General features: G+C 41.9%; 1 protein-coding gene across 1 annotated transcript in view; it reads right to left on the reverse strand.

The window, feature by feature from the left end:
- The window catches only part of dock4 (dedicator of cytokinesis 4), a 32,675-nt gene that overhangs the window by 878 nt on the left and 6,616 nt on the right, over positions 1 to 25,181 (reverse strand). Inside the window, exons 4-36 of the mRNA XM_042707409.1 lie at positions 20,634 to 20,732; positions 20,232 to 20,272; positions 19,780 to 19,835; positions 19,540 to 19,636; positions 18,001 to 18,149; positions 17,273 to 17,357; positions 15,001 to 15,152; positions 14,232 to 14,313; positions 13,817 to 13,877; positions 13,079 to 13,211; positions 12,692 to 12,780; positions 12,322 to 12,447; positions 11,582 to 11,706; positions 11,084 to 11,246; positions 9,516 to 9,622; positions 8,586 to 8,739; positions 7,930 to 8,027; positions 7,612 to 7,695; positions 7,234 to 7,334; positions 6,519 to 6,600; positions 6,000 to 6,170; positions 5,280 to 5,472; positions 4,639 to 4,766; positions 3,579 to 3,713; positions 3,139 to 3,237; positions 2,949 to 3,043; positions 2,755 to 2,830; positions 2,310 to 2,410; positions 1,932 to 1,990; positions 1,213 to 1,361; positions 781 to 866; positions 240 to 266; positions 7 to 51 (exon numbers count right to left, since the gene is read on the reverse strand). Coding sequence (XP_042563343.1) covers positions 7 to 51; positions 240 to 266; positions 781 to 866; positions 1,213 to 1,361; positions 1,932 to 1,990; positions 2,310 to 2,410; positions 2,755 to 2,830; positions 2,949 to 3,043; positions 3,139 to 3,237; positions 3,579 to 3,713; positions 4,639 to 4,766; positions 5,280 to 5,472; positions 6,000 to 6,170; positions 6,519 to 6,600; positions 7,234 to 7,334; positions 7,612 to 7,695; positions 7,930 to 8,027; positions 8,586 to 8,739; positions 9,516 to 9,622; positions 11,084 to 11,246; positions 11,582 to 11,706; positions 12,322 to 12,447; positions 12,692 to 12,780; positions 13,079 to 13,211; positions 13,817 to 13,877; positions 14,232 to 14,313; positions 15,001 to 15,152; positions 17,273 to 17,357; positions 18,001 to 18,149; positions 19,540 to 19,636; positions 19,780 to 19,835; positions 20,232 to 20,272; positions 20,634 to 20,732 — 3,448 coding nt within the window. The remainder of the gene's footprint in view (positions 1 to 6; positions 52 to 239; positions 267 to 780; positions 867 to 1,212; positions 1,362 to 1,931; positions 1,991 to 2,309; positions 2,411 to 2,754; positions 2,831 to 2,948; positions 3,044 to 3,138; positions 3,238 to 3,578; positions 3,714 to 4,638; positions 4,767 to 5,279; positions 5,473 to 5,999; positions 6,171 to 6,518; positions 6,601 to 7,233; positions 7,335 to 7,611; positions 7,696 to 7,929; positions 8,028 to 8,585; positions 8,740 to 9,515; positions 9,623 to 11,083; positions 11,247 to 11,581; positions 11,707 to 12,321; positions 12,448 to 12,691; positions 12,781 to 13,078; positions 13,212 to 13,816; positions 13,878 to 14,231; positions 14,314 to 15,000; positions 15,153 to 17,272; positions 17,358 to 18,000; positions 18,150 to 19,539; positions 19,637 to 19,779; positions 19,836 to 20,231; positions 20,273 to 20,633; positions 20,733 to 25,181) is intronic.

Below are 25,181 nucleotides of genomic sequence, written 5' to 3' on the forward strand. Positions count from 1 at the left end.
AGGGACACTCCACTCTCCCTCCAGGTCTCGCTTTCGATCTTCTTCAGCAGACTGCAACAGAGAAGTACTTTTGTCCACCTGTCCAGATCTCTTATGCATATTTGAATTTACACTGACTTTAACACTGCAAAACGTCTTGACGCTGTCTTTACTATGTCTTCGCGAAAACTACTTTATACACAGAAAGTTCTACCCTGTTCTTCTCTGAATCTATGTATCTGAAGGATGTTCCGTCTTACCTTGGATATGGGCCAAACAGGGGAATTCTTTGTCCGGAAGCATTGATGGGACAAACTGATTTTTAGTACATTCATGTAGTTATCACAAACACATCCATGCAGTTTTGCTGTTGTCAAGGACATTTCAAAGGAATCAAAGTATTGGGACTGTGACCATAGCTAATTTCTAAATAATGCAAATGTTATGCTGTCTATAATTAGAAGTACAAGTACCAAAAATATTGTGTTGTCTTTGTCCTTATCTCTTTCAGGGAGATGATGCAATAGTTCAGCAGGTAATGAGAGTATAACTGTATGTACAGCATAGCCCTAAACACGAATTGCAACGGATTTCACTAACACTATTTACAACATATTTTAATCAATCACAATATACAGTATATCACATGATCTCCTGCATCCATTTATAAAACACAACAGGAAAATAACTCAGGAAATGTACATTTACATTGTATACTGTATGTGCACTGTATATGTTCCATATACACCTGCATTAACATTAACAACAGCTTAATGATTCAAAAGATGCTGTGTAACGCACATGTTGTTGAAGAGTTCCTTGTATGTCTCATCGCCTTTGCCCTCAGACATCAGGCTGTCCAGCTTGTCAATCAATTTAGCCTCCACCTGAGGAGAGACACCCATGAGACATAATCAGATGGCCACACAGGGGCTGGCTGACGTGGACCGCACTAACTTGCAGGGTGACTGCAGGTGGTGTTGGGGAATCAGTTTAGTGTCCGCTGATGTGTTGGGCACTGAAGTAACTACCATGGTCTGTCTGAACTAACACTGTGCTGGTTTTCTAGTGATGACACTGGCTGTCTCTGAACAACAGCATAAAATAAGGTTCGGTAGACTTCAGGGCATTATTATGGTGGACTGGTCAAAGTACATGAATAAAACAGTCAATACAAATAACAAACATTCAATAAAACAGTTCTGTTTGGATGTGGTCCTATGCAAACATCACCTGTTTGAAGTTGCCACTTCTGCTGAGTTCACAGTCCATCATGTCATGGAAGATGGGGATCATCACATTGCGCAGGTCAGGCTGGGGCACCAGTGTGGCCTCCAGGAAGAGCCCAATCATGGCAGGGATGAAGTTCAGCTTGTGCTCTTCTGAAGAAGAGGTTTCATTTCATGTCAGATTGTTAAAGGGGCTAAAGTGTCTGTTTCTCTCTTAAAGTACCATTTAAAGTAGACTTATGGTCGAAAACTCCCAACCTAACTACTGAAAAGGCATGCAAAAAAATCCAACAACACAGTTAGCTCTAATAAAGGGCTTGCTAGCATGCAAGCTCATGCCTTTTGGTGATAAAGTTGGTGATTTCTTTTACATTTTCGCTTGGGTGGTCTGACCCAGAGCCCAGAAACTGCACAGTGCATAACCTGGGTGGCTACTTGGAATGACAGGTGTGTTTAACTGTGCTTCAAATGACAATATACCAAGAAAACTAACTTGAACATGTCACCAGTGCTATAAAAACATTCTTTAAAAAAATGGCAAATTGTTGGATACTGTCTTTTTAAACTCCAAAAATACAATCAAGGTACTATAACAGTAACAATAACTTTTTAAACTCTGTCTCAGTGATAATGCCTTGGCAAATGACTTTGAAGTCATGATCAAATACGGAAACATTTTCATTGTAAATGGAAAAGGGGTCTTTAAAGAGGTAAGAGGTTCACCTAAACTCTGCCACATGCTGAGGACCTCACATCCAACCATAACCCTCATGTCTCCATACCTTCAATTAAAGATACAAAAAAGAATCGTTATTATATTAAACAAGTTTCATGATGAAAGTAGGTGTCCATAAACTGGCTCAAAAAAGAAGGACCATACCAAATAATCATACTAATATCTGACCTATTCTTCACGAGAATAAATTACACACTGTAAGGTTTTTCAGGTCCAAAATGCTTTACAAATTCACTTCTGAACAGATTACCATATGGAGAATTGAAATGCTTCTGTGGTAATTTACTTTGCACATCTTTAATGAACTGGGGCAATCATTTACCATCTGAGAACCTCCGGCTGTCACATGGACGAAGAATACTTACTTTTCCAACACTTTTTTTCTTTTGGAGGGAGGGAACTTCTCAAGCTGGAGACACTGCTGGTTTATGTAGATGACAGCCAGATAAAAATAGGACTCCCACACCTGAGGGGACAGAAGCAGCTTTAATTACAGCGTGTTCGTGCAGCGAGCGCTTTCCTCTGCTCTCCTCTGCTCTCCTCTGCTCTCCGCTCTGACAGATCCTCATTTGGACTGGAGATGCTGGGGAGACTTTAATATCCACAGTCACATGTCTTGAAAGTTTCAAGTTGAGCTCAGTCCAACTATAGCAACATGAATATGCATTAAATCTCTTAACATATGAATATGTATCTACAATAGGCTGCATTTTTCATCAGTAAAAAGACAAAGTGTGTAATCTTTCTTAGATGACATTTTTGCTTCACATTCTGAGGGGTTAGGGACACGGTGTTTTCTTTGTCTTTTACCTTGAAGTCAAACTTTTCACTGAGGAAGTTCTTCTTCAGGGCATCTGAGAGGTACAGGAGTGAGGTGATAATTACACTACAGAGGACAAACAAGCACAGTTTGAGTAAAACGTAAAACAGGAGAGAATGACACATAATTCATATAAGAAATATATCCTAACCTGATTTGAAAAGGTATTCAGATAAAAACTCACTTGCTGGTGACTAACTGCATGACTGTCCAATCTTTGGGGAACATATCTGGACGTATGAGTATTTCAAAGACAGTGAATAACTGCAGGAGAAAAGTCTAATCATAAAAAAGAAATAGTTAGTAAAAACACTAAATATAAAAACATTTCTCATTTGATGATGGATCGGTCAAATGTGTTTCAGCAGATATACCATAAGCTCATCTTTGCTTGAGAATCTTGACAGAAATCTTTGGTAATCTTTATCACTTAGCAGCCTCAGGAGGGTGAGTAAACAGGCCACGAATTCACCCTGAAAATATCCAAAAACAAAGCCATGGAACACAACGCAATAAAACAGTTTGCAGATGAGAGGCAACAGAGTAGCCGTGAGTTCTTTCGACCAGTGAGCAATTCTGGTGTATCTTCTGACTGTGAATGGGTCTGAAGGCAAACAGATCAATAGAATTGGGTGGGGGCTTTCTGAACCAGACTAAGGGTAGCTGTCAAACTACCCTGTTACACTGTTACACAATAAACTGTTGGGCATATTAGTTTGCCATATTACTAAAGCCTTTGCCTCTGTTGTTTTTCTCTTTGGGTTTAACAAAGTTCACTTCAGGGGCCCTATGTCCAAGCTCTGATTTTTCCCACCGTGACATCCTGGTACTGCAGACGCAAGGCCGTCCCAGCAGGCTGTGGGCAGTTGGTGACCTCCAGGATGGTTCTCAGAAGTCCAGCTGCCATGCTGTCCATGATGACATTCACCTCCTCAGAGGCCACACACTCCTAGGAGGCAACCGCGGCAAAGAGAGAGGGAAGAATAACTGCACAGTAGTACTAAACAACTGACCCTGACCATATATGGCCATGACCCTTTCATTAACATGAATAAACTAAACTCATGTTGGTAAGAGCTATCTATTTTTTTGTACTGTTATTGTTTTTGTAACAGTATATGTATTTCCGGGCAGCACGGTGGCTCAGTGGTTAGCACTGTCGCCTCACAGCAAGAAGGCCCTGGGTTCGCATCCCGGTCCTTCCAGGTCGTTCCAGGTCCTTTCTGTGTGGAGTTTGCATGTTCTCCCCGTGCCTGCGTGGGTTTACTCCGGGTACTCCGGTTTCCCCCACCATCATAAAGACATGAATATGAATGAATGTTGGTGGTGGTCGGAGGGGCCGTTGGCGCTGATTGGCAGCCACGCTTCTGTCAGTCTGCCCCAGGGCAGCTGTGGCTACTGAGGTAGCTTACCACCACCGGTATGACTGTGTGTGTACTGGACTCTGGACTCTGTAAAGCGACTTCGGGTATATAGAGAAGCGCTATATAAAATTGAATTGATTGATTTCTGGTTTAACCATATTCTGCACAATTAGGTCTTTGATGTTGCCTTCTCAATAAATGTCTTTGCCTGAAAGTGCTTTTGTAGCTGAGACCCATCTCATTGGTGAGGAAGCAATAGCATCTACACTCACTGCATCCCTTTAAGATCATTGAGAATGTTATAGAGCATCCCTTTAAGGTCAGTGAGAATGTTATAGAGCATCCCTTTAAGGTCAGTGAGAATGTTATAGAGCATCCCTTTAAGGTCAGTGAGAATGTTATAGGGCATTCCTTTAAGATCAGTGAGAATGTTATAGAGCATCAGTGAGCATCCCTTTTTCCTCACAACATCTAATATGAAGCGTGCGGTGTCTGTCGTATCTTTCTTACCGTGCCGTCCTTCGTGATGAGCGTGAGCATGCTGGTGAGGATGTGAGCACACATGACCAGGTCTCTCTGCTCCTGCATGTGCACCTGAAGGTGACGCAGGATCACTGGCAGGACCACACAGCGGCACTCTGCAGTACAAATACAGACAGCATACTCACTTTGCAGTACAAATACAGACAGCATACTCACTCCGCAGTACAAATACAGACAGCATACTCACTCTGCAGTACAAATACAGACAGCATACTCACTCCGCAGTACAAATACAGACAACATACTCACTTTGCAGTACAAATACAGACAGCATACTCACTCCGCAGTACAAATACAGACAGCATACTCACTTTGCAGTACAAATACAGACAGCATACTCACTTTGCAGTACAAATACAGACAGCATACTCACTTTCAGCCCTGAAGCCAGTGAGGTAAGGAGATACTAATGCCAAGGCACATCTCAGCTGAACTGATCTATTTCAAAGACTTTGCTAAGCAACCAACGCTTCCAAAAACACGAGCTGGATTGTCTCAACCACAACGTCATTGTGGTCCTTATAGGCTGAGTAGGTAAAAGACATTACCTGCAGGATTGTTTCCATTCTTCATATGAAGCACTGTGTTGTAGGTCCAGTATAACTCACCGTGGTTGGTGTACAGTGGGCTCTCCACAGTCTTGGCGATGCACTGTAGTTTGACGGCCTGGAGGGGGCAGTCCGTGTGAGCCATCACAGGCAGACTGCCCAGGGTGTCATGGGCCAGCACAGCCACCTCTCGGACCAGGAAGACCTTGAGCAGCTCACAGCACACTGTAGGGAAGGACCTCAGGAACACAGCCTAAAAACACACAGTGGCATGTACTTTAGTGGAACAAACTATCTATAATTCATATGTGCTACTGATCTCAGTGTACTTTATGTAATGTGTGAAGAGAAGTAACAGGTTTCACCCAAATGGCCCTGAAATTAAAGTCAGGTCACATTTATTTGTATAGGACATTTAAAAACAACCAGAGTTGGACCAAAGTGTGTACAAAATCGTAAAAAAAAGAAAGAAATTGGATTTCACTTTTTTTGACCAGGTCTGCCCAGTACCGATCATATTTGGTTAAATCTCCGCCATTTTTAGTTCCTTTTGGTGGCTTCACTTTTGACCGACTATACACTAATGATTTTTACAGTCATGCTCAGTAACAATTCTGTTCTGTTCTGAACACTGTTCTGTATTTGCTGTTTATTTGCCAAAGACTTCTATAGTTCCCAACTGCAAATGTAAAAATAGCAGAGTGAGTTTGAGTGCATCTATACACCTCATTGGCAGTTAGTCACCCAAGCACTGAACCGCGTGAACAAAAGCAAGCTTACCTGGGTGTGTGTGATGGGGCTGATGCCTTTGCTCTCATGAGAGAGGAAGAGATGGACAGATTTGAAGAGTTCATGGACGGAGCAGCGAAACTCCTCCTCACCCTGGCCACCTGTTGCTCCTGCATAGAGTCTCCTTGACTGAACAATGTACTTGAAAATATACTCAGCTGCCTGTGGGAGAATGCAAAGGTACAATTATAAACTGCCACGAATCTCACTTTAGAAGAAAAGACATATTACGAGGGGGTGTGTTCATAGCACCACACACAATAAAAAGTGGAGAAGCAAGCCCCAGGGTCCGATTCCCAATGCACATTGCAAAGGAGCATACAAGTAGAAATGTTCATCTGTGCGTTTCCCACTGTAGGTTCTCCAGCCCTATATTAACACATACCCAGCAGAACCATACTGGTTATGTTAACCCCTCTCTTTTTTAACCTTCTCTCTGAGCAGTATATTTTACTGCGCATTAAATACTCTTTTGCTACAGACATAAAGTGTGCACAAAAAAGCACTTACCTTCAGAACCTGCTGAATCTGTTCATGATGTTCTGCATCAATGATTCGGTCAATGTACCACTTCAGTAGTTTGATAAGATCCCTGGTCAAGAACACAGGCACCAACAGAAAAGGATAACAGAGAGGGAACGCTTGTGGATGAAAACTATATCATTTTTGTTCAAAGGCCTGAGCCAAATGAAAACTTGTAAAATTGCATATTTCAACTTTTCTAAAAAGTGATAACATTTGTTCTGTAATATAACAGTAGGCACACGTGACATTAATGCTTTGTTAGTGCAGGTTCAGATCTGTGTTACAGATAACCATTTATTTTAAGGGTTGCTAGGATACAGGGTTCAGCTACCGCTGCTCTTAACATAACTGCCTATTGAAGACCCTCTAAACTGAAAAAGGCATGTTTTGTTATTAAGTAAGTTATTTCAAGTTTAAGTATACAAAGCTTTTTTCCACTTAGTATACAGCAGTCTGTCAGCAAAGAATAGTTTGAAATGGGCAAGCAGTACTTAATTCCTCTACTACATTCTATCATGCTCTAATAATGGCAATAAAACAACTCTTCTGAAACCTCCAATGGATACTGATTCTAGATCAGATTCAACACGGATTGATTATGTGAAGGCTCTAGGTTGCCACATCCACAGGCACTGTTGTTGGTAATAGGTCACTGCTCAAGGTGAAGATGAGATGAGATCAAACTTGAACACATTCATACCTGTATGACAGAGCTCCAGCAAAGTGACTCTCAATGTAGGTGTCCATCACTGGCTTAAAATGCTGAAATTTACTATCCTGCAGTAAATTTATTATATGTACCTGGGGGAAATCAGAGAAGTATCCATATCACGAGAGGGAACAATCCCTCTCAGCTGAAACATGTCTGTTCTGTGTTGTCATGTGAGTACATTTTGCCAACACCTTAATTTTTTCACCTAAGAGTAACCACAGCAACTGAATGTGGATGGACTAAAGCGAGTGTGTGTGTATACAATTCCCTGCTTTATAATAACATTGTATTAGGTTGAACAGCAAAATTGTCCAGTTATAATGTCATAACCTGCAGTCATTAGAGAAAGTCAACACAATCACTTACCAAGCAGTCAAACACCTTGAGACCATACCTCTGCGAGCTCTGGTCTAAAATACCAAACAGAGTATCCAGTGTCTCCTGTAAAAACTGATGGAGAAAAGAAATCAATTCAGATCTACTAAAACGACTGCTTTAGGTACCTCAGTTCAATTTCCCCAGCACTGCAATTATAGAACTTCCCTATATTTATTTATTACACGGTGCTTTCTGTAGATTCATAAATCCATAAAAAGCAAGTAACCCAAATTGCATTGCAGTGTCTATCTGTATACTGTCCTAAAAATATCAAATAAACAAAGGGGAGGCCAGTGTGAATTTTACCTTGACAATTTCAGTACCGTCAATGTCCTTCAGCTTAGACAGGCAATCAGCAATCCTCTCTGGATGTGTCCTCCACTCCAGTAGGTGGAGTATATCACCTGAGAAAAGTCAATGCAGTGTTACGCCTCTCCTTCACAGTGTGTGTCTACTATAATAAAAGCACTGACGGATTCTAATACAAAATATTTAGGGAAATGCATGAGAGTGAGAGCATCAAAATGAAACAAGTGCAGAAGTAGAAATCACTTGATCGCGTACACAGTCATTAACTCAGATTAGCATCACTGCTGACAGATGTTTGGATGTCATGCTGTTAACTGTAATGTGGAGGCAGCTACCGGAGCCATTTGCAGTCCAATGGCAGATGGATAAATGATTGAATTTATAAGGGACTCATTTTATAAACACATTTACACGTCCATTATATCCATTTACCCATTTCAAATTCATTGTATTTACAATCATCCCAAACCTGGACAGTAGGTCTACACAAACATGCTGTCTCATTAGCAATCTACTTTTTACTTTTGATAATCAGATAATATACATCTGATATTTATGATCACTCTTTTTTTTAAAGCCTCACAGAGGTAAAGAGTAATAAACGAAGATATGTTTCAGCTATTCCAAACAACAAATACAAAGACGTGCTATACCGTTCTGAGTTAGTTTGGTGGAACACAAGAAGGATGTGATCCAGAAGGACTCCTTGCTGTTGCGTCCAGGCTGATTATTTCCAGGCATGTTTGCCTTAGAACAGGGAAGCTTGATGTACCGAGTAACATCCTGGAAATACGTTGTATCTTCACACTGTTAAAGAAAACATAAATATAACAACTCGCTGTCTCTACTGCCTACAGTTTCAAAATAAACATAACACCCCCCCCCCCCACCCTCCAGACACACACAAAAACACACTGGTGCACACACACAGAATCACACTCGTGCACACACACAGAAACACACTGGTGCACACACACAGAAACACACTGGTGCACACACACAGAAACACACTGGTGCACACACACAGAAACACAATTGTGCACACACACAGAAACACACTCGTGCACACACATAGAAACACACTTGTGCACACACACAGAAACACACTGGTGCACACACACAGACACACACTCATGGACACACACAGAAACACACTGGTGCACACACACAGAAACACACTCATGGACACACACAGAGACACTCGTGCACACACACAGAAAGACACTTATGCACACACACAGAAACACACTGGTGCACACACACAGAAACACACTCATGCACACACACAGAAACACACTCGTGCACACACACACAGAAACACACAGAAACACACACAGAAACACACTCGTGCACACACAGAAACACACTGGTGCACACACACACAGAAACACACTGGTGCACACACACAGAAACACACTCATGCACACACACAGAAACACACTCATGCACACACACAGAAACACACTCATGCACACACACAGAAACACACTCGTGCACACACACAGAAACACACTCGTGCACACACACAGACACACACTCGTGCACACACACATAAACACACTGCTGGTGCACACACACGCTACCTTGTGAACGATAAGCTCGTGTGTTCCGTCAGGAAGTATGCTTCCATCCTCCTGCATCAACGGGACGAACGAGAAGCCAAAGATCTTCTTCTCCCCCTTCTCCTTGGCTAGGAAACAAGAACATTTGAGCTTGTTAAACACATTGTCACAGTGTTATATGCATGATTTATTATACATTCCTTTCAAGTGCGTACGACTACAGGGGGCTCAACAGTTCTCAGTTTGCTTTGCCTGTTCATCCAAGCCAGAGTCACAGAAGGGAAGAGGCCTGTTGTGTCATCAAGCACTAGACAGGAACAGCCACTGCAGAGGGCACCAGTCCTCTGCGAGGTGAACACACACACATGCCTAAACACACCTACACAAGTGGCCATGCAAGCTTTTCAAACAGGGTGAATGCATTCTGCTGGACTGCATCATTCAGTCGGGTGGTGAACTGCAATTTGACAGGACTAGCAAAGCCTTTTTGTGTTTAGCAGCTATTTTGGATGATTTGATCGATTGGCTGACCTAAATATACTGTTTACTACAACTCAGAAACCCTGCATGCCTAGACTGCATGCCCAGATTACAGTACCTTTCACTGAGATTACAGTACCTTACACTGAGATTACAGTAGCTTTCACTGAGATTACAGTACCTTACACTGAGATACAGTACCTTACACTGAGATCACAGTACCTTACACTGAGATCACAGTACCTTACACTGAGATTACAGTACTTTACACTGAGATTACAGTACCTTACACTGAGATTACAGTACCTTACACTGAGATTACAGTACCTTACACTGAGATACAGTACCTTACACTGAGATACTGGTCAATCTGAGCTCTGACATGTTCATGCATTCCTTTATAGTGCATAGACCCTGGTAGTCTTGGCATGGTTTCACCAGGTGGAGGTTCAATTTGCTATTAGGGACCCTGAGAGAAGACATCTGAATTCCATCATTTAGACTTCCTTTTGATTCCAGTGTTGGGCTGAACTGGGATCTCTCTACCCATTTCCTTCACTGGCATTCTATTACAACAAACCAATGGGTAATAAATCATCAGATCGCTACTGTTCTCAGTTTCATTTCCTGCCACACTTGACTGAGAGCAGATTGTGACGCAGTTGACTGTCAAATCTGCACAAAGAACCCATACAAAATGTTCACACACAGTCCTGCTGGTGTATAAAGACCTGAATCGAATGAAGCTTAAATCAAGATTTCTCATCAGTGTCCCACAATGGAACTGGAAGTACTGCTTTCATTTTTTATGATTACTTTTGAGCCCCTAACCCAATCATGTTAAACACAGTTTCCATAACTACGAAGAAAGACACATTGAAAATGTATGAGTGTGGTCAAAACATATATAACAATCAGCATATGTTGTACCTCATGAAAATACATGTATTTGTTATGAATGAAATGAATCAGAGAATTATGAGGTCATGCTTGGTATTACAATATCCTGTCATTGATAGTATCAGTGGCAAGTGGATATGTGTGGCAGTCTCTTAAAGACATAAGTCTAAGTAGTCTTAACTAAAAGCAGACTAGGTTAGCAGACTTACTGGAGCAGTGCCTGAACTCGAAGCGGATGTGCAGCCCTCTGAACAGCTCCATAGGGATGGGCAGTTTGATCTGCTCTGCCCATCGCGGGCTGTTACTGTGGTACAGCACAAACGAATGATGCTGCTCCACTCCTAGCTCTCCAGAGCCAGCACAGACCAGGTCCTGGTTTAGAGACACGGGGGAAGGGGATCATTTTAAATTCCATGACCTGTATATTCTGCATACACAATACAATGATTAAGCACATGGCATCCCCCTATTGACCAAAAAAAACACAAAAGATGAAAAAAAGCAATTTCTAAAATAATTCGGCTAGCAGTTGATTTTAAAGCATAGTTTCTTGCAGAACTTGTAATTCCAATGCAAAGGTTAGTATGATATGATGTTATATTATATACTTTCTAATATTTCGTTTTTCCCGATGGATCTAACAGGACAATATTGAATATGATTTACAATGTTCTGAGTAATAATGAGACAGTCATGAGACAGCTTACCTTGAGAATCTGTCCATCAGTTCCAAGGACGTGTACACTGATCTCCACATTACGAGCGACACTCTTCCCTCCTTTCTCAAATTCACCCTTCTCCAATGTTACATACAGATCATTCCTCATCTCCCCTGACAAAAAAAGGTTTGAATTTAGTGGTTGATATAATCACTTATATTTCAAAAAGGATCATTGCACACGCATTACAGTCACCTAGACAGGCAACAACAACCAAACAATTCCACTGTTGAGCTGGATGAGCTTTCTTCTTCTTCTTCTACTTAACACCCTTAGGCAACATCATTTGTATCTGTTACTGAATTTGAGTCATATGAATTGTGTGGCACACCTAAGAAGCTTCGGTTACCAGCTGTGTCTGGACTAGTTTATAAAAGGTTGGTAAGTTGTGGGTTACCTAATGACATAACTATGTGGATATAAAAGTATAGAATGGGTTATTCTATCTCAGTTACCCCTGAAAGAGGTGTGATACAATCTGCTCCGTGTAGCCCCCCCCCCCCTCCTTGTCATGTCTAAATCTCACCTGGTATGATGATGTCAGAGAAGCCGAGTCTCTTGGTGATGGAGATGTTGTCATGTCTAAATCTCACCTGGTATGATGATGTCAGAGAAGCCGAGTCTCTTGGTGATGGAGATGTTGTCATGTCTAAATCTCACCTGGTATGATGATGGTCAGAGAAGCCGAGTCTCTTGGTGATGGAGATGTTGTCATGTCTAAATCTCACCTGGTATGATGATGTCAGAGAAGCCGAGTCTCTTGGTGATGGAGATGTTCCGGGTGAAGAGGCGCATGTAGTCCTTCCGGATCTGCTCCATGTCTCCGTGGAGCAGCTGCAGTGACATGGACAGTCCTGAAGAGGACCAGAGAAAGGTGATTTAAGTGAGAAAAAGATTAAAACGTCAAATTATAGTTATTAGACAGACAACTATCTGCCATCTCTCAATGATTTGTGTTTACTAAGTATCTTTCCATCACTTTTCATACAATTTCTGTCATTCCATTCTCAAAAGGAATGCACTAAAAATAATCTTAGATGTTCTTCTTCAGTAATTCTTCTTAATGACCCTTTTCATGTATAAATCCAGTGTTCATACCCGTGTTGGACCCAACCAGGCTGTATCTGGAGCTGACCTTCCTGATGATGTTGTCATGAATCTGGTACCATTCACTTTCCATATTACATCTGTAACAAGAAAGACCATGTCAAATGTGTTAGTAATGATTGTGTTGACATTTGGTGTGGCTGACAGTAGAATTAAATCATAAACAAATAAATGTCTATCACTATAAACATGGCCACATGATTACTGCAACTCCTATCCAGGGAGAAGGACAGAGAAGGTTAAAGAATATGAACAAAGGTTCACTTTAACTAACTAACTCACTATGCTACATCAGAGCACATTTTCTGTCGTTTTCTGTGTTACTAGTGTTAAGGTAATACAGGTTATAGTGGTATAAGAATATCTTGGTGCACTCACGCATACACCTTCAGTAGGTGGTCATCCTTGGAATCTACAGTCAAGAGGTCAGCAATGCTGATGATGGCACAGCCCAAAGGCCGTCTGTACTGTGCATTACAGACATTCTTCTTCTCCCCTGCCACCATTCGCCCTGGAAATCATATCCAGAGGTGGAGATTACAAAAGGCAGAACAGCAGCAGTCATTTCACTGGTAAAACTGCTACGACTGAACCGTCATGGACATGGCTTGATATTTAGTGTGACTTGTACATTAGTACAGCTGTCACAGGCGTCAAACATTACCATCTAAATAAGTCGTGATATACACCAGAAGATATATTGCAGTCAACCTGCATGATGCTTAGTTACGTAGATCTCAAAGTCTCTTGTCTAATGAAATACTATAAATCAGGCATTCAGTCACTTCCAAACAACAATTATTTACATACTCTATAGCGCACCAATAGTACAATAACAGTAAAACAACAACAACAATCCACAAGTAACACAGTCGTGCCAATGGCACACAATGGAAAAAGGTGGATACATGCGATGGGCATTAGACATTATAATGGACATATAACTGTCACCACAATGAGACTCTGCTAGTTGAGGTCATGCACATAATCACACAGACAACTTGACATGACACAAGTATTCAACCGTATAAATGATATCCAGTGGAATACACATACACAAAAACGTATGGTGTTTCTTTGAAAATTCTGGACAATAATGCATCCAATAACTCTTACCGATTCTAATAATATGAGCTACAACATAAACATCTTTTCGTAGATCGCTACTCCCCAAATCCTTAAAAAAACACACACACACATTTTTATTCAACAGTGATTTAACTGTACAGCAAGTCAATTTGATGGTTTCAAACAGGTGTGTGAAAAGCTCTAATATTATGGTGGTATCTCCTGGAGCAGTTGCGAATGAAAATTTTACAATCTCCCTCTAAACAGGGAGCTCAGATATTCAGACAGTTGCCCTGACCTCAACATACTGTAACTTAATGTATGCACACTGTTGCTGAACAGTCTCACACGTGCTTGCATCAGTAGTGTCCAGTTTCTAATAATACCACTACAATCACAGCTAGTGCTTTTAAAGGGCTCTGCTCCTGGGCGCATCAGAGCAGTAAATGGAGAGGGCACTTACAACAAAGAGAGTGCATTGCCGTTCAGTCTTCTCCAACGTACTTGGAACTCCTTGTTTATTCAGACGCACTACGACCCTCTCACTGCAAGACACATGGGAGTTAGGTGAGCTTGGGTCCTCCACCCATCACAGCACAGTTGAGTGAGTCAGTGGAAGAGGAAGAGAGGGCTGCGCTGAGCACAGATCACAGATCAGTGGCCTCTCCCGTGTGTCTGCGGAGGCTGATTAATTATGAGGAGGACTCCACTGAGGCTTGTGCAGTCTAACTCACTCTCACTCGGTGTACCCTGGGGTATTGATCACAGTGAATAATTCACACCCAAAGAGGAGTGAAGACAGTATATGAAACCCCTTAACATCAAGGGGTAGAGGAGAAAAAAAGATCCATCAAATATTTATTCTACATATCAAGCCCATTTCACAGTCTCACATACAGACCATGGCAGGTCTGGAACTGGTGGGAAAAGATCTTGAGTAATTATTTCAAAAGTCAAAATATACATTTACTATTACAATAGACTACATCTAAATGATAGCCTTCTAGTTGTCCAAGAATGTAATTTAATCAATCAAATTCAACTTTTAGTTGTAACAGATAGCTGGCTGACAATTTTCATGTTATGACAAAAAAGTTATTTTTTTAAATCAATATCACAATTAAAACCATTGTTTTAATAACACTGAAAGTCATTTCGAGCTGGGAACCAAAGTCTAAATCAAGTTTATCTCATCTAATTGAGGTCCTAAAGATGTCGTAAAGACCACATGCCTGATTGGACGACTTTCTCTGCTGTCGTAGATGAAGAGGAATACTTCCAGCTCCTCCCCCAAGCTGGCGCTCATCAGACCCTTCATCTGAACAAAGAGGTGATGCATGCTGGCCTGAGCAGGAAGCTCTTTCTTCCGGTGCCTCCGCTCCATCTGACAGACAAGGTCAAAAGAAATGAGTGAAGCAGCAATCATGGTCCTTTCCATATAGACCAAATACACCAAATATTTATTACAAATCATATTGTACAATGAAGCAGTCCTGGGAACAACAAAGGTGTGGATAAACTGTTGGAGCATGGGATTATGTGATGCCATTTTCTTTGTTTCCCTATGGCTATGACGGCCAAAATGAAGATGAATGTGCATTCATACCGATACAGACTCCCATATCATGCCATCATGTTCACCCTTTCCTTGTCTTTGTGATGACACTTCTCTCTCGCTCTCTTTCTTTATCTCTGCCTCTCAACTCTACTCACTCATTCTTTTATTCATGTACACCTCTTAATACACCAATAGCATGCATTTCCAACCAGCCTAGGGCAGAGACACCATCAGCTATCCTATCAGTTAGCTCTGGTCTCTCATCTCCACTCGGTCGGTGATGTGAAGCTGCCATATTCACTGAGCAAGGACTTCAATGATTTTATATATGGGCACCATGTGACTATGAGACCAATATTATGTCATGTAATTGATAGCACATCCACAGAGGCCCTTAATAATGATATGTGTAACCATTTGCCTCTCTGTGTGCAAACAGCAGCCTTAATTACCATGAACTCGCCATCACTGTTTGTGCTTAATTACTGTAATTTCCTCATTCACAGCCAACCAAATTGTAAGGGTCTTGTTTTTGTGTGAGTATGTGTGAGTGTGTATGTATCTCTGTGTGAGTGTGTGTGAGTGTGTGTGAGTGTGTATGCCTGTGTGTATGTATCTCTGTGTGAGTGTGTATGCTTGTGTGTATGTATCTCTGTGTGAATGTGTATGCCTGTGTGTATGTATCTCTGTGTGAGTGTGTATGCCTGTGTGTATGAATCTCTGTGTGAATGTGTGTGCCTGTGTGTATGTATCTCTGTGTGAGTGTGTATGCCTGTGTGTATGAATCTCTGTGTGAATGTGTGTGCTTGTGTGTATGTATCTCTGTGTGAGTATGTATGCATGTGTGTATGTATCTCTGTATGAGTGTGTATGCCTGTGTGTATGCATCTCTGTGTGAGTGTGTGTGCCTGTGTGTATGAATCTCTGTGTGAGTGTGTGTGAGTGTGTATGCCTGTGTGTATGTATCTCTGTGTGAGTGTGTGTGCCTGTGTGTATGAATCTCTGTGTGAGTGTGTGTGAGTGTGTATGCCTGTGTGTATGTATCTCTGTGTGAGTGTGTGTGCCTGTGTGTATGAATCTCTGTGTGAGTATGTGTGAGTGTGTATGCTTGTGTGTATGTATCTCTGTGTGAATGTGTATGCCTGTGTGTATGTATCTCTGTGAGAGTATGTGTTGGTGTGTGTATGAATCTCTGTGTGAGTGTGTGTGCCTGTGTGTGTATGAATCTCTGTGTGAATGTGTATGCCTGTGTGTATGTATCTCTGTGTGAGTATGTGTATGCCTGTGTGTATGTATCTCTGTGTGAGTATGTGTATGCCTGTGTGTATGTATCTCTGTGTGAGTATGTATGCCTGTGTGTATGTATCTCTGTGTGAGTATGTGTGGGTGTGTGTATCTCTGTGTGAATGTGTATGCCTGTGTGTATGTATCTCTGTGTGAGTATGTGTGGGTGTGTGTATGAATCTCTGTGTGAGTGTGTATGCCTGTGTGTATGTATGTCTGTGTGAGTATGTGTATGCCTGTGTGTATGTATCTCTGTGTGAAGGTGTATGCCTGTGTGTATGAATCTCTGTGTGAGTGTGTATGCCTGTGTGTATGTATCTCTGTGTGAGTGTGTATGCCTGTGTGTATGAATCTCTGTGTGAATGTGTATGCCTGTGTGTATGTATCTCTGTGTGAGTATGTGTGGGTGTGTGTATCTCTGTGTGAGTATGTGTTGGTGTGTGCATCTCTGTATGAGTGTGTGTGGGTGTGTGTATCTCTGTGTGAGTGTGTGTGTGGGTGTGTGTATCTCTGTGTGAGTAACTGCGTAACTAGAGACGGTAAAATCCTACTGTTGTGTCCTTGCAACACAACAGCACTGCAGCGTCAGTTTCTATGGCAACGATGCAGCATGTAGGTGTTGATAAGCGAGGATGACTCATGGGTAAGCACACAGTACCCACCAGCTGGTAGAGCTCCGTGACGCTGATCTCGTCTGGGTCCACCATGCTAAATTCCCTCCTGGGAACAAGATCCAAACCTAGCTGCCTGCCAAAGCATGACACACAATTACTGCTACAAACAAACTAGATACTAGAAGAAAAGGCAAATTAACAATTATTTTGACACACTGTTACATCAGAGGCAATTCATAGAAAATACATTTGGTGCTTAACATAAAAGTAATGCGTTTTTGGACACTGCCCTTTGAAATGAAATGTACAGGTGTTGTTTCTGGTACAATTTGTTCATGCAAAGAAAACTATGTTCACGACCCGGCTCCCATTTAACTGTTCAATGCTATTCCAATAAAGTTAAATTTTTCCAGATGGATTGATTGCCTGTGCTTAGTACGTGACTTCACATAGAAATAAGTGTTTTTCTAGGGAATGCAGCTTAAGGCACAGCCTTTGTAAAGCACTATTATGAAAATGTGAGATCACAAATACTACACAGGCTAAACATATCTGAGCATTTTCGAGGACTAGCTTTGCATATATTCACTGCATATTTACTAGCATCCTTTACCATACTGATTTCAGGTAGTACGCATAGATGCTGCAGCATGCCAAGACTGAGCCTGACATCAAACAAGCTGTTCCTCCCCCAAGGACCTACATGTCTCAGGGTGAATATTTTGACAAATGAAGGTTGAAAGACAAAAGCACCAGGGCCTTTGTTTCACACGTACTCATTGCCCCAGTCCAGGCGCGCTGTGATATGCTGCTTGATGTTGCTCATGCAGTCATGGGTCAGGTGGCCCACCAGAACCTGCTGCCGCAGCTCCAGGATCTCATTCATCACGTGCCACAGCCGGTGGAAGAGATCACCCTCATTTTTCTGCACAGAGGGTGTAAGAGTAACGAACATGATCAGAGATTCAAGAGAATACAAAACAATGCAGAGCAAACCCTGAAACATGGTGTTCTCTGAACGGAGCAGAATGAAATGCTAAATTTGCTGTGTTGAATGAGCCACAAAGAAATGGACCCGTCAGTAAAAGAACCAACCCTAATGTGGAATCGCAAGTTGCTCTCTACCACTTCGGTGGACTACCACTTTGGGGGAAACCACTGCGGTGGAATCTTCTCTGGTGAGGACTCTAGTTAGAAAACCACGGCTTAGTGGACTGTTAGAAAGCTCTGACTTTGGTGGAATCTTCTTTGGTGGAGACTCTAGCCTCATACGATAGAGCTTAGTGAAGACTGTTAGAAAACCACTACCGAGTGGACTCTTAGAATACCACTGTCAAGTGGACTTTCTATAGTTAGAGACCTGTTTTGAACGCATTTATCTGAATAGTAAAGAACTTAACTGTTGCTTATATTGTTGTACTCACTGTAATAAAACTTTGAGAAGCTTTTAAATACAAAACCTTGGTTTTGAGTTTTTAATGGTTTGAGTTATCTCCCCGCGTCTGACTGTACCCACCTCCCTTTATACACAAAGTCAAATTCATCAGTCTTCTCCAATCATCTCTGCCTAATCGCCAGAAGATCGCTTCGGTAAAGGGAGACTGACGACTGCGCGGAAAGGGTGAGTTGCCTCTCTCTCTCTCTCTAAAAGGGAGTACGTTTAGGTGATCACCTGGTTGCTCCAGGGGTCCCTTCTCGTATCTTGACTATAAGACAATACTAAAGGGCTGTTGGTATACTGTGACTGGGTTCCGCATTGAAAAGTCAAAATGAGGCGCGTGGCCTAAAACTACGAGGGTTAACCGTGAAAGCACTTGAAATGCTTTAACACTTGAAAAGCATGCGGTAATTTTCGTCAGTGGACACACGTTAGCGCAATCTCTTCAGCTGTCAGAAATATCAAGCAGAGGCAGAGAGTGTGGGCTCAGTAAACACAACCTTGCACTGGTAATAGGTAATAGGTAGATACAGAAACACCCGGTTGCTAAGAGGAGAATGTTGCCTCTATGAGACAGAAAAGGTGGACACACAGAATATATACCTGTATTTTCAATCATAATTTTACTCACTGTCAATGCATCTGCCAAAAATGCACTGCAGCACAGATTATATGCAGCTGCCGTATTATTGTGAAGGCATGCCAAACAGCTTCCTGGGGTGAAGAGAACATTGCCTAGGTCTCCAGAGCCAAACAGCTTCCTGGGGTGAAGAGAACATTGCCTAGGTCTCCAGAGCCAAACAGCTTCCTGGGGTGAAGAGAACATTGCCTAGGTCTCCAGAGCCAGCCAGCCAGCCTGCAGCACTGTGTCACTCACCACATAGAGCTGCTTCCACATGACTCCCCAGTCCCTCAAGCTCACGGTCATCTCTGTGATGACAGAGTCCTCCATGGGAATGACAGTTTCAAACTGCCTGTGGAGCAAGAAACAGGGCCGTCATCCCTTGCTTTATTACATCACATCCTGCCTCGCACAGGGTGTAAGAAAGATTTATACATTTAGAACAAACTAAGTCTACATTATAGCCAACACCAGAGCAATGGCTTTGGTTCTTACCCTTTGTTCTTGATATGAGCATTCTTCAAATGGATGTAACAGCTTGGGAAAATTCCCTGTGGAATAGAGATCGAATGAAATACAGTTTGATCAATAATTCATAAGGAAGATGGCATTTCACTACGATGTATAATGAATAGAAATGGGAATCCCATCAAGATCTCATTCCATTAAAAATATGATGACATAATTATGTTTGATTAATGCGCTTTTTGCATGGTGAACTGTCAATATACAAAACGCTTCACAGGCCAAATAGGATACTACAGATTTACAGAACAAAACGAGACACAATGTTTTGAATGATTATTTAATTATTGTCTAAATGTTTTACATAATTTGGATGATTTTCTAAAACTGTATGGCACTAAAGATTATGACAGAAGAAATATTCCACTTCGTACTATAAACCTACATGTATGCTACAAAACAAAGGAGCGTGTTTAGCTCACCTTAGTACTTGGATTCTTAATTATGAATCCTCTATACCAACCTATGGGAGCAAAATATTTCATTTTTGCATTCAATGACAGTCACTATCTGTAACAATCTTTGTAGTTTCTTGCAGAAGAACAGCACAACTCATGGCTTTACATTACATTATGTGTAGTTTTATATACTCATCATGTCAGGTATATCAAAGCAAGCATGCAAGAAAAATATTAAGTGGCAGATTTCTTGTTCCTCGATGCTTGGAGCGGCTTACCTCTACACTCACCAGTGTAAGTCTAGTGAAACAGCAGTACGTTCACAAATGAATATCTACATTTCTAAAACTTTAACTTGACAATGTATTGAATTAGGTTATCCATCATGACAGCAAATACACACTGCCTGTTTCCTCCCCTACTTACCTTCACATTTCTCCAGAATCTGCACCGTGTCTCCAATCTCCAGGGGTAGACCACACTGCACCAGCCCCCTGAAGTTGGCCAGCACTAACACAACACAAACACAGAGGAAACATCAGGAAGGGTCAATATCAAGGGCACCAAACCTGCACGCTGATCGCAGTGCCAGAGAGCCAGGCTCATTGGTATGGCAGTCACAGCACATACTCATTCACACTCCGTCACACGTACATTTACATCAGTGTGCATTTATGTGAAGAAGTGATATCTAACCCACTCCATCTTGCATCATCCACAACCATGTCCAAACTACTCTGTCATATCATTGGAACACTGCAAGCCATTATGCCAGTCTGGTGCCTTAACAAGCCGCACTTAAACTGAACAGGCTCCACTTAGGCTGAAGTACAATTTGAACAGTTCCAAGTTATCTGGACGCAGAGCTGCAAGAAAAGGGGTTGTATTGACTGTATTAAGTTATGTCAAGTTCGGTGAATGTCTTGCACCATAAACGCATGCTGCCTACTCTTATATGAGTTACAAACAATAAAAAATGATGTGTGACTGCATTCTCTCTCTGCATCTCAGTAAATTCTCCCATGAATGAAAACCATGCACATATCAATGCAACAATTTGCCCCTTTTTGAGGTATGTTTTTTATGAGCAATTATTTTTGGTATCATCTTCAAATGAATTTCATGGTCATGTGAAGGACAGACTAACACACCTGTCATTCCCCCTAGCTGTCCATGTAGTGCACTATGTCGTTCTGTGGTTCGGGTCGGAAAACACCCAGCAAAAATGTAGGCAAAGCCTTCACAACATCGCCAACAGTATCGCCAAAAGAAGCCAGTGTGTTGGAGCATGCTTTTTAGGTAGGTAGCTTGTTAGTGTTAGACCAAAAGTCAATAATGCTTCTTTAAAGAGGACCTATTATGCTTTTCCATTTTCCCCTTTCCTCTCCCGTTTGGTAGACTTCTGCAGACACGGTCAGTGTAAGGTCTCTGTTAAGTGTGGATGACGCAAATGTTGTCGTGCTGCAGCAAATTTGTGTGTCCGTTCGGACATGTCTGTGTTCACTGCACATGTGTGAAACTGAGCATGCAGTAGTTCCCATGCACTCAGTACAAGAAGGTTGCACTGCACATGCGCTCAGCTTGTGTCTGTATCTGCAACAGCACAAAGACGAGTATACTGGGGACACACCAACGCACACGTCCGTATCCGTATTGTGTCCGCAGAAGTGTACCTCGACCTTTAAAGTGTTATAAAGCTTTTTGTGCATATAAACGGTCTGCAAAGTTACAAAGCCCAAAGTACACACCAGAGGTAGTAACTCTCTCCCACAGAAACCCCTTTTCTCAGCTGCCTGAAACACCTTGTTGGAATTCCAGCCCTTTTCCCTTGCTACAAGATGACGCAATCGCGTAACACAATCCTTATTGCCTGCCTAGCTGACCTGGCTGGCTTAAATACACAGGAGTTCTAACAGAGCACGTTTCAGACAGAGGGTGAATAGAGATGTACTGTATGAGACAAATAATGTGTTTTTGGAACAAGCATGTAAATCTATTTTAGTAACAAATACAATTATGAACATTGACAATGAGCATAGTAGGTCCTCTTTAAATGTGCAAGGCCTTTTGTGCAGATGCAGACTCAACATCATCATAGCAGAGACATCAGACATCAGACAGGGACACCTGCATTTCATTCACATCATGCATGGCCCAATCAAGTGTGCTACACACAAATGGGTTGAGTCAAGTGGAACGTAATAAGTGGGTGTGGTGGTTAAATCATGTCTTCTCAACCAATGACTACATCTCATTTCCTACACCAACAAATCTTCTGGACAGCAAAACTAATGAAGTGAGAGCCAAGGACCATGTCAACACAAAGTTAATTTGGTATTCTGAAAACTGCTATTCTAGCTTGCCTGCAATTTGCAAAACATGAGAGCTCAAGAGGTGGGACTCCACCAGCTAGCCTCTGGCGTACAGTTACATTTGGAAGGTGGTTCTGACAAGAGCTAAGGTATGGATGCTGAGACAATTGTAAGTCAATCATTTAAATTCTGCATGACTTTAAACCACTGACCTAAAACATTGATAAAATCCTGTCTCTAAACAAAGAAATTGCCAGATTTGAGCCTGTTATTTGTGTGCAAAGAGAGGTGGAGGCTCATCACAGAAAACACCTTGGTTGTGGGGTTGTGAGTTGGCTAACGGTAAATTCAGATCTGATTTCCTCAGAATCCAGTAGGCCAGGTTTGGTCACAGAGATGAATGTGCATGCTGAGGCATAGTATGACCTCTGAGCAGCCTTGCCCACATCTCAGTCTAATCTCCATCAGTTCTACCTTAGAGCAACTCATCAGTACAACACATCAGTGGCCCAGCACAGTAACACTTCATTGGGCCCCTATTCACAATTATTTATAGCAGGACTCCGCCACTCTCCCTGGCTAGACATCTAAAGCAATGTGTTATATATGTATTATATATTTTGTTCTTTTAACTCCACTTAAATCCATACATTCATAAAATATATACTGCAAATCAAGGGAAACAATTGGGGTCCTTCAATTTCCTCCTTTCCCATGCATTGTCAATAACACTGAAACACAGTGATTTCTGCATAATGTACCATCCACGATCCCAGTCATTTACATATATTCATTAAGTAGACACTTTTATACAAAGTACAAATATGCTTTTCCATAAGTATATGTGCTCCCCAAATTGGATGCATGACCTTGGTGGTGGTGACCCCTGCTCTCCCAGTGGAGCTTGATATTGTTAACACTTGGCTCTACCAGTGGAGCTTGATATTGTTAACACTTGGCTCTACCAGTGGAGCTTGATATTGTTAGAACTGCTCTACCAGTGGAGCTTGATATTGTTAACACTTGGCTCTACCAGCTGAGCTGCATAAATATCAATATCGTTTCAACCTGTCCATACTGTTTAAAAAGAATGTGAAGTACAAGAGCACACTACAGCACAGCAACTTTCTGTGGGCCTAAAGTTCACAATCACAGTCTTTATCTAAAAGCTAAATCACTACGTTTACTTGCATAAAGTAAAGTGTGATAATCTGGCTAATGTAAGAGATAGCCATTACCTCCAAACTTCTGTAATCCAAAAACGTATCTTCCAAAGCAAACTGAAAATGACTTTGTCTTGCGTGATTATATATTACGGTGGGCAGGAGTGACTTCCTGTAGAGGTCCTTATTACAGCGGAGCTGCAGGATCCTCCGACTGAACCCACTCTGCTGTCTGACCAGTAGGTTGTGCAGGGGATGTGGAGTGTTGTCCATTATGTTGAGCAGTTTGTGTAACTTCCTTCTCTCACCAACCAACTCTCGGGGCTCCAGAACAGTCCCCAGCACAAAGCAGTCCCCAGCACAGAGCAGTCCCCCCAGCACAGAACAGTCCCCAGCACAGAGCAGTCCCCAGCACAGAGCCCTCCCCAGCACAGAGCAATCCCCAGCACAGAACAGTCCCCAGCACAGAGCAGTCCCCAGCACAGAACAGTCCCCAGCACAGTGTCACACCGACTCTGATGCTGCAGCCCCAACAGATGGCTGCAAAGAAAATTGCACTTGCAACAACAGACTGGTAGAAGATATGCAACATCTGCATCTTGCTGCACATATTAAAGAACCTAAGCTTTCTCAAGAAGTAGCAGGTTTTTGAAGGTGGTTCTCACAAGATCAAATAGGAAAAAAACACATGCTGATGAAGGAGGATCTCTTGATACCAACGTGACAAAAAAGTGGAACAGTCAAACGGAAGCCCAAATAGCTGTTAATTAAACAGGATCTTTGAGACATCCACTCCCAGTCCAATATCTTAGACAATATTTAAATGTCTGCTGGACTCCCAAGTGGTTGCCTTTTTTCCTGGTATGGTTCCAAATGTATGTGTGACATGTTTCCATCAGGATGGAAAGTTTACGCTAATAAGAAATGATATCTAATTCATCATGGCTTAAATGTATTCAAACATTCACTTTGACGGTGATGTTCTTCACGTGGGACACCCAGATATCAATCAAGCACAAGAGCGCCATGATGGGCTTGGCAGAGGAAAAGAAAACTTGAGCTAAATTAATGCTCTTTTATATTGGAACAATAAGCATGATCTTACAATTGTCTGGTGGCAATCAAAGACACAACAGTTCACACTGAAGAACAGAGAAAAAGGATCAGGGAAAAAAACACCCACACACACATTAACACATCCATAAATGTTGTTATAGTTCTATTATCTCTCTTGTTCTTGGTCTCTGTCTCTGTGTGTGTCTCTCTCTCTCTCTCTCTCTCTCTCTCTCTCACACACACTCACACACACACACACACACACACACACACACACACACACACACACACACACACACACACACACACACACACACACACACACACACACAGTGATGGCAGAGCATTAACGCCTTCATCATTATATAAAGTCCTGAAAAACGAGACCATTAAACAGTATTTCACAAAGACACAGGACCAAATTTGCCAACTACTTGTGAATT

Source organism: Clupea harengus, chromosome 3 (assembly GCF_900700415.2).
Source record: "Clupea harengus chromosome 3, Ch_v2.0.2, whole genome shotgun sequence".
Taxonomy (NCBI): Eukaryota; Metazoa; Chordata; class Actinopteri; order Clupeiformes; family Clupeidae; genus Clupea; species Clupea harengus.